The 26,370-nt window shown below is 40.6% G+C and overlaps 1 protein-coding gene across 1 annotated transcript in view; it reads left to right on the forward strand.

Annotated features, from left to right (window-relative positions):
* The window catches only part of RPS6KB1 (ribosomal protein S6 kinase B1), a gene marked incomplete in the record, with an annotated part of 122,639 nt that overhangs the window by 69,051 nt on the left and 27,218 nt on the right, over positions 1-26,370 (forward strand). The window contains 1 exon segment of the mRNA XM_053707338.1: positions 12,665-12,722. Coding sequence (XP_053563313.1) covers positions 12,665-12,722 — 58 coding nt within the window.

Here is a 26,370-nt window from a genome sequence, read left to right on the forward strand (position 1 = left end):
GTCTTGGTTTTTAGGCACAGGGTTTATGGATCGCAAGTGTCCGCTCTCCTTTATCTTGGAGTTGTGTTTTTACAATGATCTGATGGCTTGGCGTCAGTTGTCCTTAGCTGGGTTCCAGTTGGACAATATTCCCTCAATGATTTTCTTAAACCTTCAGGAAGGCACTGGGAGTGTCTTAGCCTGTTTGGAGGTGTCTGGATTGTTCAGTGGACTCTCAATTTTTGTCTCTCGGTTATCCGCTGTCCAGGAGTAGTCGATTGGAAGTGGGTTTTTTTGTTTGTTTTTTGACCAGACAAACTTGCCATCCTGGGGAGTGGGGCTCTAATCGAAAGTGTTTTCCCGGTTAACTACCCATTGGGGTTACCAATAGGCGTCTCTTATGGCGTCTCATCAGAATGCCCATCTCCCAAGGTATGGCTCAGGGTCAAGGGATCCTCAAGCTGGTCTGATGGACGCCCTGGCAGTTCCTTGAAACTTCAGGTTGGTTTATCTTTTTCCTTCGTTTGCTCTCCTTCCACGAGTCATCGCTCTGGTCAAGCAGGAGAGAGCATCTGTGATTCTTTTAGCTCCTGTGTGACTTTGCAGTATCTGGTATACGGATCTAGTAGATAGGTCATCTCTATCTCTGTGGAGACTTCTGTTGAGGAGGGACCTTCATTTTCTGGGTCCCTTCCTTCATCCAAGCCTCGTTTCTCTGAAGCTGACTGCTTAAGGATTGAACACTTGATTTTACTAAACGTGGAATTTGAGTCTCATTGAGACCATGATGCAGGTTCGTAAGCCTGTCTCTCTCTAAGGATTTACTATAAAATATGGCATAAATGTCTTTATTGGTTTGCTTCTAAGGGAGATTCTTGGAGTAAGGTTAGGATTCAAAGGATTTTATTTTTTTCTCCAGAGAGGCCTTGAAAAGGGGTTATCTGTCAGTACCCTTAGAGGTCAGATTTGTCTTATCTATTCTGTTCCAAAGCGTCTGGCGGATGTGCCGGATGTCCAATTCTTGTCTGATTCTGGTCAGAATCAGGTCTGTTTGATTCAGTTGTTCCACCTTGGAGCCTTAATTTGGATTTTAAGGTTTTTCTCCGGGCCCCGTTTGAGCCTATGCATTCCATAGATACTAAGTTAAAGGGTCATAATACTCATATGCTAAATCACTTGAAACTGATGCAGTATAAATGTAAAAAGCGGACAGGAAAATATCACCTGAGCATCTATGTAAAAAAGGAAAATATTTTACCTCATAATCTCCTCAGCTCAGCAGAGTAAGTTCTGTGTAAAAAGTTATACTCAACTGCTGCTCAGCTACAGGTAAAAAAAAAAATGAAGAAATAAACAGCAGCCAATCACCATCAGCAGTGCTGAGGTCATGAACTATCTTACTGTGATCTCATGCGATTTCACTTTACTCATGAGGTTTCATTGTAAACTTCCTTACACTGAATAGGGAAATAAGATGAGTGTGCACAAAGCTCAATTCTTTGGCTGTCCCGGGACAGACCTACTGATTTGTTGCTTAGAAGTTCTTTACAATAGGATGTGGTTACTGATAAACTTTTGAGGTAAACTATATTTTGTTTTTTACATAGAGATGTTCAGGTGATATTTTCTAGTCAGCTTTTTACAGCTATACTGTATCACTTTCAAGTGTTTAAACATTTGCAGTGTGATTCTTTTTATCTCATATTTCTTGCAGATAAGGTAGTTCTATGTACCAAGTTTCGTTTTCTTCGTAAAGGGACAGGAATTTTAATCAGGAATTTGCTGTTCCTTCTCTGTCTTAATCCTTTTCATGAGCAACGTTTGTTGCACAACTTCAATGTTGTGCGGGCTCTTTAATTTTATCTGCAGGCTACGAGGATCTTAATTAGTCTTCTGCATTGTTGGTTGTTTTTTCTAGTAAACGTAAGGGTCAGAACATTTCTGACACTTCTCTCCCTTTCTCTGGCTTAGAAGTGTTTTTATTTGGAATATGAGACTACTGGACAACAGCCTCCTGAGAGAATTTCAGCTCTTTCCACCAGGGTGGTGTCTATTCGTGGGCCTTCAAGACTGAGGCCTCTGTAGTTCAGATCTGTAAGGCTGCAATTTGATCTTTATACAATTTTCCTAAATTCTATAGATTTGAATGTCATGCTTTATTGGCTAGCTCACTGGGCTTGCAAGAAGCAGTGGCGGCTGGTGAATTATGAAGATGGAGGTGCACTTGGCCCCGCCCTAGCCACACCCCTTGAAATAAAGCCCCGCCCCTCAGATGGCTATATATATATATATATATATATATATATATATATATATATATATATATATACACACACACACACACTAGTCCCACTTTTATTTAAAACAAAATTAAAGGGAACTTGTCATACATATTTCTAGTGTGTGTGTGTACTCATCTTTATAGTATGAGGTCTGGGATGGGGGAGTAAATCACAGGAGGAAGGGTATGCAGTAGGCACTGAGGGGCATTTAGTGGGTTAACCATCCACAGTGCAAAGTGATGCTTCATTTTTATTTGTTCAAACATAATGTATTTGTTTAATTATCAAATGATTTAACATTCATAACACCATACAATCACTGTTTTTTGTACATTGGCTGGTATGGAAAAAGTAATGTGGCTACAGAGGGATACACACATGCCCAGGAGAAAAATAGGCCACCCAGGCACCCTCTGCCCACCACCCATGCCTGCAGCCTGCTCCAGAGTCCATACATATACATACAGCTGAGATCCATTACCCTAGTTATAAGCATATATACATTTTTACTGCAGCATATGAAGTTGGCTAGCAAGGTACCACATGGCATGAAGAAATACCTTTTTAAGTCTCATCATCACTATAAAGAAAATAAAGTCACTCAAATTTGATAGGGAAACAACCTTTAGTAATCAGGTAGGAATGTGGTAAAAATACATCACAGCTAAACAATACTGATTAACTAGACCCACATTTAAAACCAGCAATTTCATTACACAGACTACTACAGAATCAGATATTATTGTTCAAAGTTTATATAAGAAATGTCAGCTTGTGACAACAGAGAAGCTTCAGTCTCCTGCTTAACCTCCTCCCCTCCTTACATGCCTAGACCATATTGTGAGCATAATTTAACCCCCTGGCTGTCAAAAAGAGCTGCAGTGCAATGTATTAGAATATACTGAAATTCTCTGATAGCCAAGGGGTTAAATAATGCTCTGCATCTTTTTTTCTTTTTTTTAAAAGAATGCTGGATTAGAAAATAGAAAAAAAAGCTGGTATTGCTAGAATAAGTAGTGTGTGCACTGTTTTCATGACCCTGCATGGGTGTTTAATAAATCTCTAACTTTCAGCTGTCACAAACTGAAACTTACGGGTCATTTTTAATCACAGAAGATCTCCAGCACTCACCTAGGCTGCTTCTAGTGTATGGAGGAGGGAGGCAGCACTTTAATCTTTTCACTGGAAGTTTATTGCCTGCTGCTCTCCGTGTTTAATTTCTCCCGGTCTTACTCTGACAGAGCTGTGTGATTTACGCACACAACTCAGTCAGCTTAGGTCATTCCCCCTCAGTGTAGCACAGAAAAAAGATCAAGCTGTGCTACACCGGAGGGATGTGAAAAGTGATTTATTTTTTTATTTTATTTTAACAGTGCTCTCTCACGGTGTCTTGCAGCTTAGTTTTCCAGGAGTCCAGCACTGTTGAAATATGATTAAAAAAAATCACATTCCACATCCCTCCTGTTACAGAAGTTCTGAGTTGCGCTGCTTGCAATACACAGAGAGGGCTTTGAGGGAACATTGGAAATGAGGCATCATTATTACCTAGAATTTTACATACATACTCACTCAGATACATACTGCTAAGTCGCAGCCTCTCCTCACTCAGCCCTGCTCAGTAGCCCTGGGCCCTCCCCTGAGCCTCACTGAATGGACCCGATCCTGGTGGCAGCATTGTTCTGGTCTCCCCGCGCACTGACACACACTAATCTGTCTAACAGCCTGTGTCATCCATGTGGCCGGGTGTGTCGTCACTCACAGTGCGCGCCTCTCAGTCAGTAGGTTAATTCCCCGCCAGAAACCATGCGCCTGCGTGGCCGATTTAGGAATTGGGAAGGCCCAGGGATTAGGGATATGATTGGCTGAACTTCTGTTACGCCCCTGCCTCCTCTCCTCCCACACACATAGTAAGCTCAGCTCTTAGTGTGCGAGTGTCACGTGACAGCTGGCTCCCGCACACTAAGAGCTGTGCGAACAGGAAGGCTATGGGCTGGCCTGTAGGTGGCGCTGCAGTCAATGCAGTTTTAAAGTGGAAAGTGCTTTTGCTTATACTTCTATGTATCGCACGTGCGATACATAGAAGTATAGGCAAAACAGCACTTTCCACTTTCAGCCTAATATGCATGATGTCATGATAGTTACACTGCACAGTCTCACAGAAGACAGCACACAGGAAAATAATACATTTATAAATATAATATAAAATAATATAAATAAAAATAAAAATTTTCATAATTTTTTTTCTTTCATGTAATTAGCAAGAGTCCATGAGCTAGTGACGTATGGGATATACATTCCTACCAGGAGGGGCAAAGTTTCCCAAACCTCAAAATGCCTACAAATACACCCCTCACCACACCCACAATTCAGTTTTACAAACTTTGCCTCCGATGGAGGTGGTGAAGTAAGTTTGTGCTAGATTCTACGTTGATATGCGCTCCGCAGCAAGTTGGAGCCCGGTTTTCCTCTCAGCGTGCAGTGAATGTCAGAGGGATGTGAGGAGAGTATTGCCTATTTGAATGCAGTGATCTCCTTCTAAGGGGTCTATTTCATAGGTTCTCTGTTATCGGTCGTAGAGATTCATCTCTTACCTCCCTTTTCAGATCGACGATATACTCTTATATATTCCATTACCTCTGCTGATTCTCGTTTCAGTACTGGTTTGGCTATCTACTATATGTAGATGAGTGTCCTGGGGTAAGTAAGTCTTATTTTCTGTGACACTCCTAGCTATGGTTGGGCACTTTGTTTATAAAGTTCTAAATATATGTATTCAAACATTTATTTGCCTTGACTCAGAATGTTCAACTTTCCTTATTTTCAGACAGTCAGTTTCATATTTGGGATAATGCATTTTAACATTTTTCTTACCTTAAAATTTGACTTTTTTCCCTGTGGGCTGTTAGGCTCGCGGGGGCTGAAAATGCTTCATTTTATTGCGTCATTCTTGGCGCGGACTTTTTTGGCGCAAAAATTCTATTTCCGTTTCCGGCGTCATACGTGTCGCCGGAAGTTGCGTCATTTTTTTGACGTTATTTTGCGCCAAAAATGTCCTCGTTCCGGATGTGGCGTCATTTTTGGCGCCAAAAAGCATTTAGGCGCCAAATAATGTGGGCGTCTTATTTGGCGCGAAAAAATATGGGCGTCACTTTTGTCTCCACATTATTTAAGTCTCATTTTTTATTGCTTCTGGTTGCTAGAAGCTTGTTCTTTGGCATTTTTTCCCATTCCTGAAACTGTCATTTAAGGAATTTGATCAATTTTGCTTTATATATATGTTGTTTTTTCTCTTACATATTGCAAGATGTCTCACGTTGCATCTGAGTCAGAAGATACTACAGGAAAATCGCTGTCAAGTGCTGAATCTACCAAAGCTAAGTGTATCTGCTGTAAACTTTTGGTAGCTATTCCTCCAGCTGTTTGTATTGATTGTCATGACAAACTTGTTAAAGCAGATAATATTTCCTTTAGTAAAGTACCATTGCCTGTTGCAGTTCCTTCAACATCTAAGGTGCAGAATGTTCCTGATAATATAAGAGATTTTGTTTCAGAATCCATAAAGAAGGCTATGTCTGTTATTTCTCCTTCTAGTAAACGTAAAAAATCTTTTAAAACTTCTCTCCCTACAGATGAATTTTTAACTGAACATCATCATTCTGATTCTGACGATTCCTCTGAACATCATCATTCTGATTCTGACGATTCCTCTGGTTCAGAGGATTCTGTCTCAGAGGTTGATGCTGATAAATCTTCATATTTATTTAAAATGGAATTTATTCGTTCTTTACTTAAAGAAGTCCTAATTGCTTTAGAAATAGAGGATTCTGGTCCTCTTGATACTAAATCTAAACGTTTAAATAAGGTTTTTAAATCTCCTGTAGTTATTCCAGAAGTTTTTCCTGTTCCTGATGCTATTTCTGCAGTAATTTCCAAAGAATGGGATAATTTGGGTAATTCATTTACTCCTTCTAAACGTTTTAAGCAATTATACCCTGTGCCGTCTGACAGATTAGAATTTTGGGACAAGATCCCTAAAGTTGATGGGGCTATTTCTACCCTTGCTAAACGTACTACTATTCCTACGTCAGATGGTACTTCGTTTAAGGATCCTCTAGATAGGAAAATTGAGTCCTTTCTAAGAAAAGCTTATCTGTGTTCAGGTAATCTTCTTAGACCTGCTATATCTTTGGCTGATGTTGCTGCGGCTTCAACTTTTTGGTTGGAAACTTTAGCGCAACAAGTAACACATCGTGATTCTCATGATATTATTATTCTTCTTCAACATGCTAATAATTTTATCTGTGATGCCATTTTTGATATTATCAGAGTTGATGTCAGGTTTATGTCTCTAGCTATTTTAGCTAGAAGAGCTTTATGGCTTAAAACTTGGAATGCTGATATGGCTTCTAAATCAACTTTACTTTCCATTTCTTTCCAGGGTAACAAATTATTTGGTTCTCTAAAGGTAAAAACAGGGCTAATAATCGTTTTCGTTCCTTTCGTTTCAACAAAGAACAAAAGCCTGATCCTTCATCCTCAGGAGCAGTTTCAGTTTGGAGACCATCTCCAGTTTGGAATAAATCCAAACCAGCTAGAAAGGCAAAGCCTGCTTCTAAGTCCACATGAAGGTGCGGCCCTCATTCCAGCTCAGCTGGTAGGGGGCAGGTTACGTTTTTTCAAGGAAATTTGGATCAATTCTGTTCACAATCTTTGGATTCAGAGCATTGTTTCAGAAGGGTACAGAATTGGTTTCAAGTTGAGACCTCCTGCAAAGAGATTTTTTCTTTCCCGTGTCCCAGTAAATCCAGTAAAAGCTCAAGCATTTCTGAAATGTGTTTCAGATCTAGAGTTGACTGGAGTAATTATGCCAGTTCCAGTTCCGGAACAGGGGATGGGGTTTTATTCAAATCTCTTCATTGTACCAAAGAAGGAGAATTCTTTCAGACCAGTTCTGGATCTAAAAATATTGAATCGTTATGTAAGGATACCAACATTCAAGATGGTAACTGTAAGGACTATCTTACCTTTTGTTCAGCAAGGGAATTATATGTCCACAATAGATTTACAGGATGCATGTCTGCATATTCCGATTCATCCAGATCATTATCAGTTCCTGAGATTCTCGTTTCTGGACAAGCATTACCAGTTTGTGGCTCTGCCGTTTGGCCTAGCTACAGCTCCAAGAATTTTTACAAAAGTTCTCGGTGTCCTGCTGTCTGTAATCAGAGAACAGGGTATTGTGGTATTTCCTTATTTGGACGATATCTTGGTACTTGCTCAGTCTTTTCATTTAGCAGAATCTCATACGAATCGACTTGTGTTGTTTCTTCAAGATCATGGTTGGAGGATCAATTTACCAAAAAGTTCTTTGATTCCTCAGACAAGGGTAACCTTTCTGGGTTTCCAGATGGATTCAGTGTCCATGACTCTGTCTTTAACAGACAAGAGACGTCTAAAGTTGATTACAGCTTGTCGAAACCTTCAGTCACAATCATTCCCTTCGGTAGCCTTATGCATGGAAATTCTAGGTCTTATGACTGCTGCATCGGACGCGATCCCCTTTGCTCGTTTTCACATGCGACCTCTTCAGCTCTGTATGCTGAAGCAATGGTGCAAGGATTACACGAAGATATCTCAATTAATATCTTTAAAACCGATTGTTCGACACTCTCTAACATGGTGGACAGATCACCATTGTTTAATTCAGGGGGCTTCTTTTGTGCTTCCGACCTGGACTGTAATTTCAACAGATGCAAGTCTCACAGGTTGGGGAGCTGTGTGGGGATCTCTGACGGCACAAGGAGTTTGGGAATCTCAGGAGGTGAGATTACCGATCAATATTTTGGAACTCCGTGCAATTTTCAGAGCTCTTCAGTTTTGGCCTCTTCTGAAGAGAGAATCGTTCATTTGTTTTCAGACAGACAATGTCACAACTGTGGCATACATCAATCATCAAGGAGGGACTCACAGTCCTCTGGCTATGAAAGAAGTATCTCGAATTTTGGTTTGGGCGGAATCCAGCTCCTGTCTAATCTCTGCGGTTCATATCCCAGGTGTAGACAATTGGGAAGCGGATTATCTCAGTCGCCAAACGTTGCATCCGGGCGAATGGTCTCTTCACCCAGAGGTATTTCTTCAGATTGTTCAAATGTGGGAACTTCCAGAAATAGATCTGATGGCGTCCCATCTAAACAAGAAACTTCCCAGGTATCTGTCCAGATCCCGGGATCCTCAGGCGGAGGCAGTGGATGCATTATCACTTCCTTGGAAGTATCATCCTGCCTATATCTTTCCGCCTCTAGTTCTTCTTCCAAGAGTAATCTCCAAGATTCTGAAGGAATGCTCGTTTGTTCTGCTGGTAGCTCCGGCATGGCCTCACAGGTTTTGGTATGCGGATCTTGTCCGGATGGCCTCTTGCCAACCGTGGACTCTTCCGTTAAGACCAGACCTTCTGTTACAAGGTCCTTTTTTCCATCAGGATCTGAAATCCTTAAATTTAAAGGTATGGAGATTGAACGCTTGATTCTTGGTCAAAGAGGTTTCTCTGACTCTGTGATTAATACTATGTTACAGGCTCGTAAATCTGTATCTCGAGAGATATATTATAGAGTCTGGAAGACTTATATTTCTTGGTGTCTTTCTCATCATTTTTCCTGGAATTCTTTTAGAATACCGAGAATTTTACAGTTCCTTCAGGATGGTTTAGATAAGGGTTTGTCCGCAAGTTCTTTGAAAGGACAAATCTCTGCTCTTTCTGTTCTTTTTCACAGAAAGATTGCTATTCTTCCTGATATTCATTGTTTTGTACAAGCTTTGGTTAGTTTAAAACCTGTCATTAAGTCAATTTCTCCTCCTTGGAGTTTGAATTTGGTTCTGGGAGCTCTTCAAGCTCCTCCGTTTGAACCTATGCATTCATTGGACATTAAATTACTTTCTTGGAAAGTTTTGTTCCTTTTGGCCATCTCTTCTGCCAGAAGAGTTTCTGAATTCTAAGGAGAAATCGTTGCATTCTTTGGATGTTGTTAGAGCTTTGAAATATTATGTTGAAGCTACGAAATCTTTTCGTAAGACTTCTAGTCTATTTGTTATCTTTTCCGGTTCTAGAAAAGGCCAGAAAGCTTCTGCCATTTCTTTGGCATCTTGGTTGAAATCCTTAATTCATCTTGCCTATGTTGAGTCCGGTAAAACTCCGCCTCAGAGGATTACAGCTCATTCTACTAGGTCAGTTTCTACTTCCTGGGCGTTTAGGAATGAAGCTTCGGTTGACCAGATCTGCAAAGCAGCGACTTGGTCCTCTTTGCATACTTTTACTAAATTCTACCATTTTGATGTATTTTCTTCTTCTGAAGCAGTTTTTGGTAGAAAAGTACTTCAGGCAGCGGTTTCAGTTTGAATCTTCTGCTTATGTTTTTCGTTAAACTTTATTTTTGGGTGTGGATTATTTTCAGCAGGAATTGGCTGTCTTTATTTTATCCCTCCCTCTCTAGTGACTCTTGTGTGGAAAGATCCACTTCTTGGGTAGTCATTATCCCATACGTCACTAGCTCATGGACTCTTGCTAATTACATGAAAGAAAACATAATTTATGTAAGAACTTAGCTGATAAATTCATTTCTTTCATATTAGCAAGAGTCCATGAGGCCCGCCCTTTTTTTGTGGTGGTTATGATTTTGTATAAAGCACAATTATTCCAATTCCTTATTTTATATGCTTTCGCACTTTTTTATCACCCCACTTCTTGGCTATTCGTTAAACTGAATTGTGGGTGTGGTGAGGGGTGTATTTGTAGGCATTTTGAGGTTTGGGAAACTTTGCCCCTCCTGGTAGGAATGTATATCCCATACGTCACTAGCTCATGGACTCTTGCTAATATGAAAGAAATGTATTTATCAGGTAAGTTCTTACATAAATTATGTTTTTTCTCATTTTTTTTTTTCTTAAGTTCTGCTCATTTCCCCCCCCCCCTCTCCTCTGCCCCCTGGGGGTTCACGTGCGACAGTGCACATATGGAGGAGCCTCCACTGGCAAGAAGTAGGTCCTGGGTTCAGACCTGTCTTCGAGTGATGGTAGCAAACCTTTCAGGTCTTTCAAGGTGTTTTTTTCTTTTGCCTCAGCTCAGGTTTCTTTTTGGAAAGGTTCTTCAAGCAGTGGTGCCTTCTGTTTAGGTTATCTGTCTTGTCCCTCCCTTTATCTGTGTCCTCTAGCTTAGGTATTGATTCCCAACAGTAATTAATGATCCGTGGACTCACCGTGTCATTGGAAAGAAAACAAAATTTATGCTTACCTGATAAATGTATTTAATTTTTGACACTGTGAGTCCACGGCCTTGTTTCCTTTCTCTCCTTTCCCTTGGTCTAATGACTGGGGATTGTGGGTGGGGAGGTGATACTTGGCAGCTTTGCTGTGGTGCTTTGCCGCCTCCTGCTGGCCAGGAGTGGTATTCCCAACAGTAATGATGATTCGTGGACTTACTGTGTCAAGAGAGAAATTTCAGATATATATATATATATATATATATATATATATATATATATATATATATATATATATATATATATATATATATATATATATATATATATATAATATAAATTTTTTTTTATTTTTTTTTTAAGCAAATCCTAAATCTAGTCCTATAATTGTAGGATGAGTGGTCATAGGAATTAACTTAAATTGTCCTATGAACACACTTCCTGCAATTATATAAGTTAAAGGGACAGTATGCACTACTATAAAGAATAAGATGCAGATACTGATATAAAAATCCAGTATAAAACTGTTTAAAACCTTACTTAGAAGCTGTCAGTTTGGCTCTGTTGAAAAGGTAGCTGGAAAGCCCACTGCAAGTGGCAAATAAGACACCCCCCCCCCCCCCTTCTTTTGCATATGAAAAGACCCTTTACACACACGGGAGCAAGCTGGAGAAGGTAGCTGACAGTATTCACATAAAACTTTGGGGCTTGGTTAGGATTCTGAAAATCAGAGCAATGTTATTTAAAAATAAGCAAAACTATACATTTATTTAAAAAAAAAAAACCTTTATGGGCTATATAAATAGATCATCTATAAAACATTTATGCAAAGAAAAAATGAGTGTATAATGTCCCTTTAAGGATGTTTCTCAGAGTACAGTATGTTTTGAGCAGAATTGTGCAAGATAAGAGCTAGCAGTAGAACAGGCAATCTAGCAATTAGAATACATTTTTCAAGAGTTAGTGGCAAGTTCTTTTTAAGGAACAGAAGCATCTCTGTATAGTCAGCTATAAGTCTGCGTTTCTTTTATCAGTAAGGACGTTTGACGTTAAACTGAACAGTCTTTCACTTTCCACACTACTGCATGGGGCAGAAAGATATTTTTTGGCCATTAAATCTGTTTATTAACTGCCCAGTACTTCAGGGGTTTGTCTGAAAAAGGTACAGTGGTCTCTCCCTGGTAGGCTTCCAGCTGTATAGTAGCAGCTTTTGGGGCACTGCTCTGTACAATAATACAAATAACAGCAATTTTTATTGGCAGGGCAGAAGTGAAAATTTTTTAGTTAAGTACCCACTTCAGCTTAAAATGAAATGGGAACTTGGAGTTTGAAAAAACGCCACAAGATGGCGTATAGGTAAGATCTGGAGGTATCTGTTTAAGTATCGGAGCATATGCACAAGTACTGGTGCAAGTACTTGGTATCGGTACCGATACTGGTATCTGTGCAACCCTAGAATAAATTCTTAGCGCAAGCGCATCTGGAACAGCGGTTTTAATTAATATGCTGCTCTGACAGGCAATCTGATCATAATGCTGCTGCGCAAGATTACGGAGTCTGGGAGAAACATTCTGGTGATGTAGACAATTATGTTTGTAATGACGTTGGAGGGTTTACATTGAGCTTGCAAAATTGAGAAAGGAATACATGGGAATGGCAAATATTTGCTAAATTATATATTTTTTTATTTCAATAACTTTAAACTATACATTGCATCTGACAAACAATTAGCCTTTCATGTCCCTTTAACACTACATATCTAAAATAAATGAAATATATCATCTTTTTTCATTCCGACTCTTACTGAACAATTTATATTTCTTTCAACCTCTTGCAGTACAAGTTTGAGCATTGGACACTTCACAACCTTCTTCTTTTATATCTATATATATATCTTTATCTTCTGAGCAGTGTCGCTGCCCACCAATATAGTTGTAGAAGGTTTGCTTATCAGCGAGTAAGCTTCTATCCAACAGACAGACCACTATAAAACTAACATAGCCTCTTGTTTCAATTTCAATGTAAACTCTGTTAACATTGCATGAAAACGTGATCCTTTGTGTGCACAATAGACATTTTTCAGATTTTGAGGTCACTTTAATAAGTAGTAAATACAATTTTTTTTTTTTTTTTAATATATGCTCCATACAGGAGGTGAACTATTCATGCAGTTGGAAAGAGAAGGGATATTCATGGAAGATACTGCCTGGTAAGTTAAGTGAAGGATGCTAGTTTAACTGTCTTGTAAACACTTTTGCAATCTTTTTTTTTTTTTTTTTTTTTTTTAAAGTTTGTTCCTGTAATACATGTTTAAGAAAATATTGTACCTTTTTTTTTTTTTTCTATTATTGAGGAGGCTTGAGCATAAAATAGAGAAGCATGAATTCATAGTAGAATAAATGCCATGGTTATTAAAATTTAGGCTTATAAAACATAACTTAACAATTGTAATCTATATACATCATAAACACTATGACATGGCTGAGTTTACAGGGCTGAGATAAAAAGCAGAATAAGTTTAAAAAAAAAAAAAAAAAAAATTAAGGGGGGAACTTTTGGGCAGCGTCATCTTAGGTCAAAATATTTGGTGCAGCTTATATGAAAATCTATGCTATTAAAGGGATATGAAACACATTTTTTTTTCCCTCATTCTGATATAGCATGCAATCAAATTTTCTTTGTTCTGGGTATCTATTTGAAAAAGCAGGAATGTAAGCTTAAGGGCCGGCCCATTTTTGGTTCAGCACCTAGAAGCTCTTGCTGATTGGTGGCTACATTTAGAGAGAGCGTTTGACCCGCAACACATCACACAGGCCGGAGGTGAAGGAATCGGCCACTGATGTGAGTGATGACTGGGAGCTCAGCTGGCTCCCATGTCTGCAACGCTGGTGCCTTGAGTGTTTTGCCGAAGCCCTTTGGACAGTGGATTGCCCTCCCTGCGCTTGTATTATGGTACATAGTATTTTGACGTAGAGGTGAGGGTTAAATTACAATGACAATTTTGAAGCAGGTGTTGTATAGTTTAATCTTTATCTGCGCCTAAAAATTGAGTAGCATCTCCAATCTTAGAACTGTGGCAGTTTCACCTCTCAGGACTGGCAATGGGTATTGGTGGCTGTATATATAGCTCTGGCTAATTGGCTTTATTGTCATCCTCTCTTCTGACATTTAATGATGGCCTTGTGTTCTGGCATGCAGTAGTTTAGGTACAACACCAATGTCTTGTATAGTACACGGCAAATGCCTTAGATTGGGCTTTTAAACATTTGAGGTTGCCTATTGTATTACACATGTTTATTCTTTGTGTTCTGTTTATCTACTGTTATAGAGGAAAGTTGCTTCCAATTTTTACCCAATACACAATAGAGGAAAATCACTGGAGGTATTTCATACACGAGTAGTGGATGACCTGAAGAAACTCAGTACATCCACTGCTCCTGTTACACACAATCTTTCCAAAATGGAGAAAGAAGCCATTCTCTCAATACAAAATAATGCCAACATTGTGATTAGACAATCAGACAAGGGAGGCAGTGTGGTGGTACTCAACCGAGTGGATTATGTAAATGAGGCATTGCGCCAATTAAATGACCACAATACATACTCCATTGTGGACCAAAATCCAACAAAACGTTTCCAATATGAGCTTGGGCAGATGTTGGATGATGGGGTTGATCAAGGAATCTTTGACCAACACACAGCGGATTCCTTATATGTTACGCACCCGATTATCCCCATCTTCTACCACCTGCCCAAGGTCCACAAGAGCGTGTCTAATGTAAAGGGTCGCCCATTCGTATCAGGAATTGGTTCCCTTTTAGAACCCTTGTGTGACTGGTTGGATGGGGTATTGCAGCCATATGTTTTGGCTTTGCCTAGTTACATTCGTGACACCTCACATGTCTTGAGTATGCTGGAGTGTATTGAGTGGCATGCACATTACAGCTGGTTGACCATTGATGTGGTTTCTCTATACTCCACCATACCCCATGACATGGGCCTGAGGGCCATTGAATTTTTTCTACAGTCTAGTGCTGATATGTCATCAGAAAGCATAAGATGCATCTTACGAATTACCCAGTACTTATTAGAGCATAACTACTTCTGCTTCGAGGGTTTTTTTTTATCTCCAAAAACAAGGCACAGCCATGGGGGCCAAGTTTGCCCCCTCCTATGCGAACTTGTATATGGGCTGGCTTGAACGGTTTTTCATCTATGGAGGGGATAGCCCCCTCGGAGCAGAGGTAGTTTTTTACCGTCGCTTCATAGACGACCTGATTTTTATCTGGTCGTCAGGTGAAGAAAAGGCTAAATCATTCTTTGGGTTTCTAAATGAAGCCAGTCACGGTTTAAAGTTTACATATGAGTGGCATCACTTTATGGTGAATTTCCTGGATGTCACACTAATTGGAAACTCTGTGACACATAAGATTGAGTCCAAATTATACAGGAAACCTATCTCAGGAAACACAATTCTCCACCATAAAAGTGGACATCCACCACATGTATTCAGTGGCATCGCAAAAAGTCAGTTCCTGAGGGCTAGAAGGGTTTGCAGTAATGACAAAGACTTTCATGCAGAAACCAAAGACATAAAACAGAGACTCAAGAATAGGGGTTATCCCTCAAAACTATTGGACAGTGTAGCTAAAAAAGTAGCCACAGTAGAAAAAAACCCAAACAACCAACAGCGTAAAGTGAAAGAGCAAGACAGACCACTTACCTTTATTACCCAATATTCCTCAGACTATTCTGCTGTATGTAACATCATTAGGAAATATTTTCCTATTCTATTAGGTGATGTACACTTAAAAACAACAGTAGAAAAAGGGTTCAGATGTGTTTACTCGAAGAATTTGTCTTTGGGTAACCTTCTGTCCCCGAGTCTCTTACCTTCAGAAACAAGGAACAGAAGTTCCTGGTTACAAGTCAATGGCACTTACAAATGTGGGGACCACAGGTGTAAGGCATGTGACACCGTTGTTGAGAGCAGAGACTTCTTTTCATGCTCAACAGGAGAAAAGTTTCTTTCAAAGGGATGCATTAAATGCTCCAGTGTCTGTCGTGTACCTCATAGAGTGTGAGGAACATTCCAAACAGTACGTTGGAATGACAAGTAGGGAAGTCCGGACAAGGATTAGAGAGCATCTTGGTTATATCAAATATGATAAACCATGCTCGGCACTCTCACGACACTTTATTGAGGTACACGGCAAGGACACCAGATCTTTCAGATGGCGAGGAATTGAAACCATCAAATTGCCTCCCAGAGGAGGGAATAAGGATGAAATTTTGGCCAGGCAGGAGGTGTACTGGATCATGAAACTAAACACCCAGATACCACGTGGATTTAATTCTGAGTTTGACATCATCAACCATTGGAAATAATGATTGGCTTCATGGTTCAGTGCACCTCTTATAAATTAATTTCTATAGAATGCACATGCTGTGGGTCTAATCTTTCACGAGAAGACTAGCTTAGAATAAAAACATTAGTATTACACTTATATATTTCTTCTAAATAATATGCCATAATTTCAACAATAGATTTATAATCTTATAGGGACATTAGAAGAGTCATGTACTATCTTCTACTGTTTGATTATCTAGAATTGTTTTAATTTTAAATAAAGGGCATGTTCATTTACAAATAGTGTATTTCTAAATGAAATGCTTAATAAGTAAACCTTGACATTTATTATCCTATGTTCTTATTACACAGTTGCTTATGTTCAGAACAATGTCAGATTAGAAAAGTATTCATTGTTTCTAATAAATGTGTCTAGTTTAAGATATATATATATGCACCAGAAGGTTGCTTTATTATTCTTGTATTGCCATCTTATTATCTAAATATTCCTTTTGTTCTGTAACAATAGCAACAAAAAGTTAGTTTTCTCCAACATAGGTGTGTCCGGTCCACGGCGTCATCCTTACTTGTGGGATATTCTCTTCCCCAACAGGAAATGGCAAAGAGCCCAGCAAAGCTGGTCACATGATCCCTCCTAGGCTCCGCCTTCCCCAGTCATTCTCTTTGCCGTTGTACAGGCAACATCTCCACGGAGATGGCTTAGAGTTTTTTGGTGTTTAAATGTAGTTTTTATTATTCAATCAAGAGTTTGTTATTTTAAAATAGTGCTGGTATGTACTATTTACTCTGAAACAGAAAAGAGATGAAGATTTCTGTTTGTAAGAGGAAAATGATTTTAGCAACCGTTACTAAAATCGATGGCTGTTTCCACACAGGACTGTTGAGAGGAATTAACTTCAGTTGGGGGAAACAGTGAGCAGACTTTTGCTGCTTGAGGTATGACACATTTCTAACAAGACTTGGTAATGCTGGAAGCTGTCATTTTCCCTATGGGATCCGGTAAGCCATTTTTATTAAATAAGAATAAAGGGCTTCACAAGGGCTTTAAAGACTGGTAGACATTTTTCTGGGCTAAAACGATTGATATATAAGCATTTTTTATACTTCATAGTTTTGAGGAGTTATTTTATTCTTGGGAATTATGTAAAATAACCGGCAGGCACTGTATTGGACACCTTTTTCACTGGGGGCCTTCTCTAATCATAGGCAGAGCCTCATTTTCGCGCCTCTATTGCGCAGTTGTTTTTGGGAAGCAAGACATGCAGATGCATGTGTGAGGAGCTCAGATACATAGAAAAAGCTTACTGAAGGCGTCATTTGGTATCGTATTCCCCTTTGGGCTTGGTTGGGTCTCAGCAAAGCAGATACCAGGGACTGTATAGGGGTTAAATATAAAAACGGCTCCGGTTCCGTTATTTTAAGAGTTAAAGCTTTCAAATTTTGGTGAATTTTGAACAATTCCTTCATACTTTTTCACATTTTCAGTAATAAAGTGTGTTCAGTTTAAAATTTAAAGTGACAGTAACGGTTTTATTTTAAAACGTTTTTTGTACTTTGTTATCAAGTTTATGCCTGTTTAACATGTCTGAACTATCAGATAGACTATGTTCTGTATGTGGGGAAGCCAAGGTTCCTTCTCATTTAAATAGATGTGATTTATGTGACACAAAATTTAGAGAAAATGATGCCCAAGATGATTCCTCAAGTGAGGGGAGTAAGCATGGTACTGCATCATCCCCTCCTTCGTCTACGCCAGTCTTGCCCACACAGGAGGCCCCTAGTACATCTAGTGCGCCAATACTCCTTACTATGCAACAATTAACGGCTGTAATGGATAATTCTATCAAAAACATTTTAGCCAAAATGCCCACTTATCAGCGAAAGCGCGACTGCTCTGTTTTAGAAAATACTGAAGAGCATGAGGACGCTGATGATATTGGTTCTGAAGTGCCCCTACACCAGTCTGAGGGGGCCAGGGAGGTTTTGTCTGAGGGAGAAATTTCAGATTCAGGGAAAATTTCTCAACAAGCTGAACCTGATGTGATTACATTCAAATTTAAATTGGAACATCTCTGCGCTCTGCTTAAGGAGGTGTTATCTACTCTGGATGATTGTGAGAATTTGGTCATTCCAGAGAAATTATGTAAGATGGACAAGTTCCTAGAGGTTCCCGGGGCCCCCCGAAGCTTTTCCTATACCCAAGCGGGTGGCGGACATTGTAAACAAAGAATGGGAAAGGCCCGGCATACCTTTTGTCCCTCCCCCTATATTTAAGAAATTGTTTCCTATGGTCGACCCCAGAAAGGACTTATGGCAGACAGTCCCCAAGGTCGAGGGGGCGGTTTCTACTCTAAACAAACGCACTACTATCCCTATAGAAGATAGTTGTGCTTTCAAAGATCCTATGGATAAAAAATTAGAGGGTTTGCTTAAAAAGATGTTTGTTCAGCAAGGTTACCTTCTACAACCAATTTCATGCATGGTTCCTGTCACTACAGCAGCGTGTTTCTGGTTCGATGAACTAGAAAAGTCGCTCAATAAAGATTCTTCTTATGAGGAGATTATGGACAGAATTCATGCTCTCAAATTGGCTAACTCTTTTACTTTAGACGCCACTTTGCATTTGGCTAGATTAGCGGCGAAAAATTCAGGGTTTGCTATTGTGGCGCGCAGAGCGCTTTGGCTAAAATCTTGGTCAGCGGATGCGTCTTCCAAGAACAAATTGCTTAACATACCTTTCAAGGGGAAAACGCTGTTTGGCCCTGACTTGAAGGCCACGCCCTTCCTCAGGATAGGTCTTTCAAGGCTAAAAATAAACCAAATTTTCGTCCCTTTCGCAGAAACGGACCAGCCCCAAGTGCTACATCCTCTAAGCAAGAGGGTAATACTTCTCAAGCCAAGCCAGCCTGGAGGCCAATGCAAGGCTGGAACAAAGGTAAGCAGGCCAAGAAACCTGCCACTGCTACCAAGACAGCATGAGATGTTGGCCCCCGATCCGGGACCGGATCTGGTGGGGGGCAGACTTTCTCTCTTCGCTCAGGCTTGGGCAAGAGATGTTCTGGATCCTTGGGCGCTAGAAATAGTCTCCCAAGGTTATCTTCTGGAATTCAAGGAGCTTCCCCCAAGGGGGAGGTTCCACAGGTCTCAATTGTCTTCAGACCACATAAAAAGACAGGCATTCTTACATTGTGTAGAAGACCTGTTAAAAATGGGAGTGATTCATCCTGTTCCATTAGGAGAACAAGGGATGGGATTCTACTCCAATCTGTTCATAGTTCCCAAAAAAGAGGGAACATTCAGACCAATCTTAGATCTCAAGATCCTAAACAAGTTTCTCAAGGTTCCATCGTTCAAAATGGAAACCATTCGGACAATTCTTCCTTCCATCCAGGAAGGTCAATTCATGACCACGGTGGATTTAAAGGATGCGTATCTACATATTCCTATCCACAAGGAACATCATCGGTTCCTAAGGTTCGCCTTTCTGGACAAGCATTACCAGTTTGTGGCACTTTCATTCGGATTAGCCACTGCTCCAAGAATTTTCACAAAGGTACTAGGGTCCCTTCTAGCGGTGCTACGACCAAGGGGCATTGCAGTAGTACCTTACTTGGACGACATACTGATTCAAGCGTCGTCCCTACCACAAGCAAAGGCTCATACGGACATTGTCCTGGCCTTTCTCAGATCTCACGGGTGGAAAGTGAACGTAGAAAAAAGTTCTCTATCTCCGTCAACAAGAGTTCCCTTCTTGGGAACAATAATAGACTCCTTAGAAATGAGGATTTTTCTGACAGAGGCCAGAAAATCAAAACTTCTAAGCTCTTGTCAAGTACTTCATTCTGTTCCTCTTCCTTCCATAGCGCAGTGCATGGAAGTAATAGGTTTGATGGTCGCGGCAATGGACATAGTTCCTTTTGCGCGAATTCATCTGAGACCATTACAACTGTGCATGCTCAGTCAGTGGAATGGGGATTATACAGACTTGTCTCCGACGATACAAGTAGATCAGAGGACCAGAGATTCACTCCGTTGGTGGCTGACCCTGGACAACCTGTCACAGGGGATGAGCTTCCGCAGACCAGAGTGGGTCATTGTCACGACCGACGCCAGTCTGGTGGGCTGGGGCGCGGTCTGGGAACTCCTGAAAGCTCAGGGTCTTTGGTCTCGGGAAGAATCTCTTCTCCCGATAAATATTCTGGAACGGAGTGCGATATTCAATGCTCTCAAGGCTTGGCCTCAGCTAGCAAAGGCCAAATTCATACGGTTTCAATCAGACAACATGACGACTGTTGCGTATATCAACCATCAGGGGGGAACAAGGAGTTCCCTGGCGATGGAAGAAGTGACCAAAATCATTCAATGGGCGGAGACTCACTCCTGCCACTTGTCTGCAATCCACATCACAGGAGTGGAAAATTGGGAAGCGGATTTTCTGAGTCGTCAGACATTTCATCCGGGGGAGTGGGAACTCCATCCGGAAATCTTTGCCCAAATTACTCAATTGCGGGGCATTCCAGACATGGATCTGATGGCCTCTCGTCAGAACTTCAAGGTTCCTTGCTACGGGTCCAGATCCAGGGATCCCAAGGCGACTCTAGTAGACGCACTAGTAACACCTTGGACCTTCAACCTAGCTTATGTATTCCCACCGTTTCCTCTCATCCCCAGGCTGGTAGCCAGGATCAATCGGGAGAGGGCATCGGTGATCTTGATAGCTCCTGCGTGGCCACGCAGGACTTGGTATGCAGACCTGGTGAATATGTCATCGGCTCCACCATGGAAGCTACCTTTGAGACAGGACCTTCTTGTTCAAGGTCCGTTCGAACATCCGAATCTGGCCTCACTCCAACTGACTGCTTGGAGATTGAACGCTTGATTTTATCAAAGCGAGGGTTCTCAGATTCTGTCATTGATACTCTTGTTCAGGCTAGAAAGCCTGTAACTAGAAAAATCTACCATAAAATATGGAAAAAATATATGTGTTGGTGTGAATCTAAAGGATTCCCATGGAACAAGATAAAAATTCCTAAGATTCTATCCTTTCTTCAAGAAGGTTTGGAGAAAGGATTATCTGCAAGTTCTTTGAAGGGACAGATTTCTGCTTTATCTGTTTTACTTCACAAAAAGCTGGCGGCTGTGCCAGATGTTCAAGCTTTTGTTCAGGCTCTGGTTAGAATCAAGCCTGTTTACAAACCTTTGACTCCTCCTTGGAGTCTCAATTTAGTTCTTTCAGTTCTTCAGGGGGTTCCGTTTGAACCCTTACATTCCGTAGATATTAAGTTATTATCTTGGAAAGTTTTGTTTTTGGTTGCTATTTCTTCTGCTAGAAGAGTTTCAGAGTTATCTGCTCTGCAGTGTTCTCCTCCTTATCTGGTGTTCCATGCAGATAAGGTGGTTTTGCGTACTAAACCTGGTTTTCTTCCGAAAGTTGTTTCTAACAAAAACATTAACCAGGAGATAGTCGTGCCTTCTTTGTGTCCGAATCCAGTTTCAAAGAAGGAACGTTTGTTGCACAATTTGGATGTAGTTCGTGCTCTAAAATTCTATTTAGATGCTACAAAGGATTTCAGACAAACATCTTCCTTGTTTGTTGTTTATTCTGGTAAAAGGAGAGGTCAAAAAGCAACTTCTACCTCTCTCTCTTTTTGGCTTAAAAGCATCATCAGATTGGCTTATGAGACTGCCGGACGGCAGCCTCCTGAAAGAATCACAGCTCATTCCACTAGGGCCGTGGCTTCCACATGGGCCTTCAAGAACGAGGCTTCTGTTGATCAGATATGTAAGGCAGCGACTTGGTCTTCACTGCACACTTTTACTAAATTTTACAAATTTGATACTTTTGCTTCTTCTGAGGCTATTTTTGGGAGAAAGGTTTTGCAAGCCGTGGTGCCTTCCATCTAGGTGACCTGATTTGCTCCCTCCCTTCATCCGTGTCCTAAAGCTTTGGTATTGGTTCCCACAAGTAAGGATGACGCCGTGGACCGGACACACCTATGTTGGAGAAAACAGAATTTATGTTTACCTGATAAATTACTTTCTCCAACGGTGTGTCCGGTCCACGACCCGCCCTGGTTTTTTAATCAGGTCTGATGATTTATTTTCTCTAACTACAGTCACCACGGTATCATATGATTTCTCCTATGCAAATATTCCTCCTTTACGTCGGTCGAATGACTGGGGAAGGCGGAGCCTAGGAGGGATCATGTGACCAGCTTTGCTGGGCTCTTTGCCATTTCCTGTTGGGGAAGAGAATATCCCACAAGTAAGGATGACGCCGTGGACCGGACACACCGTTGGAGAAAGTAATTTATCAGGTAAACATAAATTCTGTTTTTCCCTATATTCAACGTATACTCTACAGCATATATGTGTATTAATACTGAATGTACCGGCCATCCATCACACGTCTATCTTATTTATTAATTTCAGACCCCAAACACATGCATATATCATTGCATATATTTTATTTTATGCATATTTCCATCTCCCCATTTTTATCTAAAGTGACTAATTTATTGTGTGCTTTCAGTACTTCAATGGTTAATAGGGGTGTGCTGAACACCAACCAATAACCATCTTTCTTGTAACCTTTTTAAGCGGGCACTCACCTGTGCCTAATCAGGTTTATTAGTACGGCACCAGCCGAAACGCGTAAAACCTGATACTCTCTGTGTGTATCATGTTTGTATTTTAAATTTGGAAAATAAAGGCTATTTTTTACTACACGGATATTGGGATCGACCTCCTTTTTTCTGTTTATCTACTGTTATGCTAACCCTGTTTACTTATTTGAGTTGTACTAGCTGTGTATTGCCAAACATTACCAAGGTGATAGTACATGGGATTATGATGAAGCAGCAATAACTATGCTTTGTTATTTTGCTAGTCTTATGTAGTCCTGATATTTTGCTTTAGTAATATACTAACTTTATTTCATACAGGTGGTGAGTCCACGATCCATTACTTCTGGGAATTACTCTTCTTTAACACTAGGAAGAGGCAAAGATTCCCAAACCCCAAGAACCAGCTTCGGCTGGTTTACGTAAGTCGGGTTAGCGCACATTCGTCCTTGACTATGCGCATGTCCAGTTTTGGAGCGCTAAATCCCTTATAGCTGTTTAAGTGTGTGTTTTCTTCATACTGATGAGCGTTATCTGCCCTTCCGATGTAATGTTAATGTCTCCTGCTTTGTTTTGCAGTTCAGCTTAGCACTCATTGTACCTGTGAGTTTATTTTAAAAGCTACTTAGGAGGGGATAAGTGATTTTTATTCATCAAAAGCTTTTTAAGGGCTTATAGTGTTTATTGCATTGCTTTGTCATATGCTATAATGGAGCAGTCTGATTCTGTCCATAAATCTACCCGAGAAACTGAGTACCCTGAAAACCTTTTGATTCTTCTGAAGCAGCCTTTGGTAGGATTGTTCTTCAGGCAGTTGTCTTTGATTTTTACCTTTTTTTTTTTCATTTATTTTACGTGCAATCAAAAAAATAAATAGAATACATTTTTTATTGGTTGAAGATTTCATTTCTCTAATTTTTTTTTTTTTTTTTTAAATTTAAATCCCTCAATTTTGTTATTACTCGTGGACTCCATAGTTTAGGTATTCCCAGGATTAATGGATTGTGGTTTCTCACCATCTGTATGAAAGAAAACACAATTTATGCTTACCTAATTAATTTCTTTAATGGTGTTGAGTCCATGAGATCCCACCCTTATGATTTTAGGGTTTGTTGTTTTTTTCTTTAGAACATCCTTTTTTTTTTTTTTTTTTTTTTTTTATTTTTTTTCCTCCCCATCTTAGTACTGGCAGCTGTCTGCCAGTAACTAAAACACACTCTTTTTTTGTTGTTGTCATTTTAAGGCTATTTCTTTCTTTTTCAAGATACGATGAGTCCACGGATTTCATCCTTACTTGTGGGATATCGCCTCCTGGTCAGCAGGAGGAGGCAAAGAGCACCACAGCAGAGCTGTATAAATAGCTCCTCCCTTCCCTCCCAACCCAGTCATTCTCTTTGCCTGTGTTAGATAGGAGATGGCAAAGTGAGGTGTTAGTAAAGATTCTTCAATCAAGTGTTTATTTTTTTAAAGTGGTGCCTCTGAATGCTACTTTGTGTTGGGGTGTAGCCTAGACCAGATCATTCTCTTCAGTAAAAAGAGAAGCATTTGGTCGCTTTAAAGCAATAGGAACTTGTGGGACATATTTCTCACTGCGCCTCCCATACTGTGATGCTGCCCTTTCTGTGATGGCCTAAGCTGAATCTAACTCAGGCTTCATCTTTCTGCAGGACTACAGGAGGGACCCAATGGACCTCTAAACCCTGTTGAGGCTGTCTTACAGCATAAGAGGTAAGTGCAGCCTTTATTTCTCTATAGGGAGATTCCTCAGGGACCTATATACCTCAGGGAGGTTTTCTGCACTTACATATTTATGGGAATCAGGGGCTCTGTCAGTGAAGAGCTTTTTCCTGACAGCATGTCGCAGTGCTATACTTGTATGGGGACTAAGTCTCTTTTGCAAGCTGGCTGCACATCATTTTATTACATAGAAAGACACACTAAACTCAGGTTATGTTGTCACTCCCGGGGCTTTGTAATGGCCATATATAGCAGCTACCCACTACATGGTGCATAGTGTGGAGAACGGGCGGTTGTTTTTCTGTGTTATGCTTAATGGCGACTGGGAGATGGTTTACGCCCACGATGGGCAGGGTTTTTGGTTACGGACACTATACTTTATAATGTCAGTTTGTTCCGGTAAGGCTGTTTTTAAGAGACCGCAAGCTGATCACTGCGCTAAGCAGTGTGTTATACATACGAAAATAAATCATTGCCATATGTAATTGAATAATGGCGACCGGGAGATAGCTGGCGGAACGCCCATGAGGGGCGGAGTTCATAAAGAGCGCCAAAGTAAAGGGCGCCAAGGACGCTTCTTCCTCCTTACTCTTATTTGTCTCACGGAGTGGAGGACCTTAATTTGTTAGACGTTTTTCCTCCTTACAATGTTATAAATTAGCAAGGACTGGAGGAATCTAGTTTGAAGGGTGCGTTGTGTATTGGGCACTTCCTTCAGGTCACTTCCGGTTTTCAGAAGTTATGGTACAGTTGTTCGTCGCTCATGAGCATGTATGTGCATACTGTAAAGAGTCTCAAATAAAACACAGTGATCTAGTTTCATAAAGAATTTCTGCTTGTTTCTGTCAGTTCATCCGTTGCCTTTGGATGAAAATACACACAATAGTGACTTTAGGGTTAAAGAGACACTATCATATTTTCATGTGTTAATGTTTGTTATAAATTCGTCTTCTAAAGCGACAGCTGTTAGCAGTCTGGTACTATTGGTCAATCCGTGACTCATTTTTCTACTTATAATGTCTAAAATTATATCCCAGGGAACATGATTTAGCAGAGTGTAGACTCAAGTGGAGTCTGTTCCTTTTATAGTCTTCCTGTAACGGAGAGCGAGCTTCAGGGCTCTTTTGGTCTGGCCTCAGTTGGCTTCGGCCGAGTTTTATTCTTGCTATCGGTCGGTGATCCATATCCCAGGGGTGGACACTTGGGAATCGGATTTTCAAAGTAGACAGACTTTTCACTCTGGAGAGTGGGTATTTTCCAACCTGGTTTTCAAATGAGGATCTGTTTCTTCAGTTTGCGCTTGTTTGCCGTGTGATTGTTCAAATCAAATAGGAGACGGCATCAATAATCCTCTTTGCTTCTGTGTGACCTCTTAGGGTTTGGTTTACAGATCCGGTGACCATGTCATCTCTGTACCCTTGGAGCCAGGCAGATAGCTCGGCATGCTAAGGCCCCGTGGCTTAGCTCTGTAGCAGCCCAAGGGTTGTAGGTTCGTTCTCCGGTGAGGTTCACTCGGCCTTTCATCCTTCCGAGGTCGATAACATAAGCAGCACCTTGAGACCCTTTCGGGTGCTTGGCCGCACTTTACAATAAGGTGATATGCTTCTGTTGAGGAAGGACCTTTAAACCAGAGTCCCTTCTTCCACCCGAGTCTAGTTTCTCTGAAGCGTTTTGCTTGGAGATTGGTCGCTTGATCCTATTCAAGCAAGATTTTTATACTAGCGAGTTTTCTTTTCATTCGGTCCTAGATTCCTTCAGGCATGTAAGTCTGTATCTAGGAAAATGTGCCGTACGATAAGGCATACATATCTTTATTGATGTGAATCCAAGGGCTACTTTTGAAGTAGGGTTAGGTTTTCCAGGATTTTGTCTTTTCTCCGAGAAGGATTGGAGAAGGGATAATCGGCGAGATCCTTGAGGGGACAGATTTTTGCTTTGGCTATTGTGTTCCAGAAGCGTCTGGCGGGTATTCCAGTTGTGCAATTTTTTTGTCGGGCTCTACCTAGACTCAGACTTGTATCTAGTCCTATTGCTCCTCCTTGGAGTTTTAATTTGGTTTTTGGAATTCTTCAGGGGGTTCCGTTTGAACCTATGCATTCCATAGATATTAAGTTATTGTCTTGGAA

Source organism: Bombina bombina, chromosome 3 (genome assembly GCF_027579735.1).
Source record: "Bombina bombina isolate aBomBom1 chromosome 3, aBomBom1.pri, whole genome shotgun sequence".
NCBI classification, from domain to species: domain Eukaryota; kingdom Metazoa; phylum Chordata; class Amphibia; order Anura; family Bombinatoridae; genus Bombina; species Bombina bombina.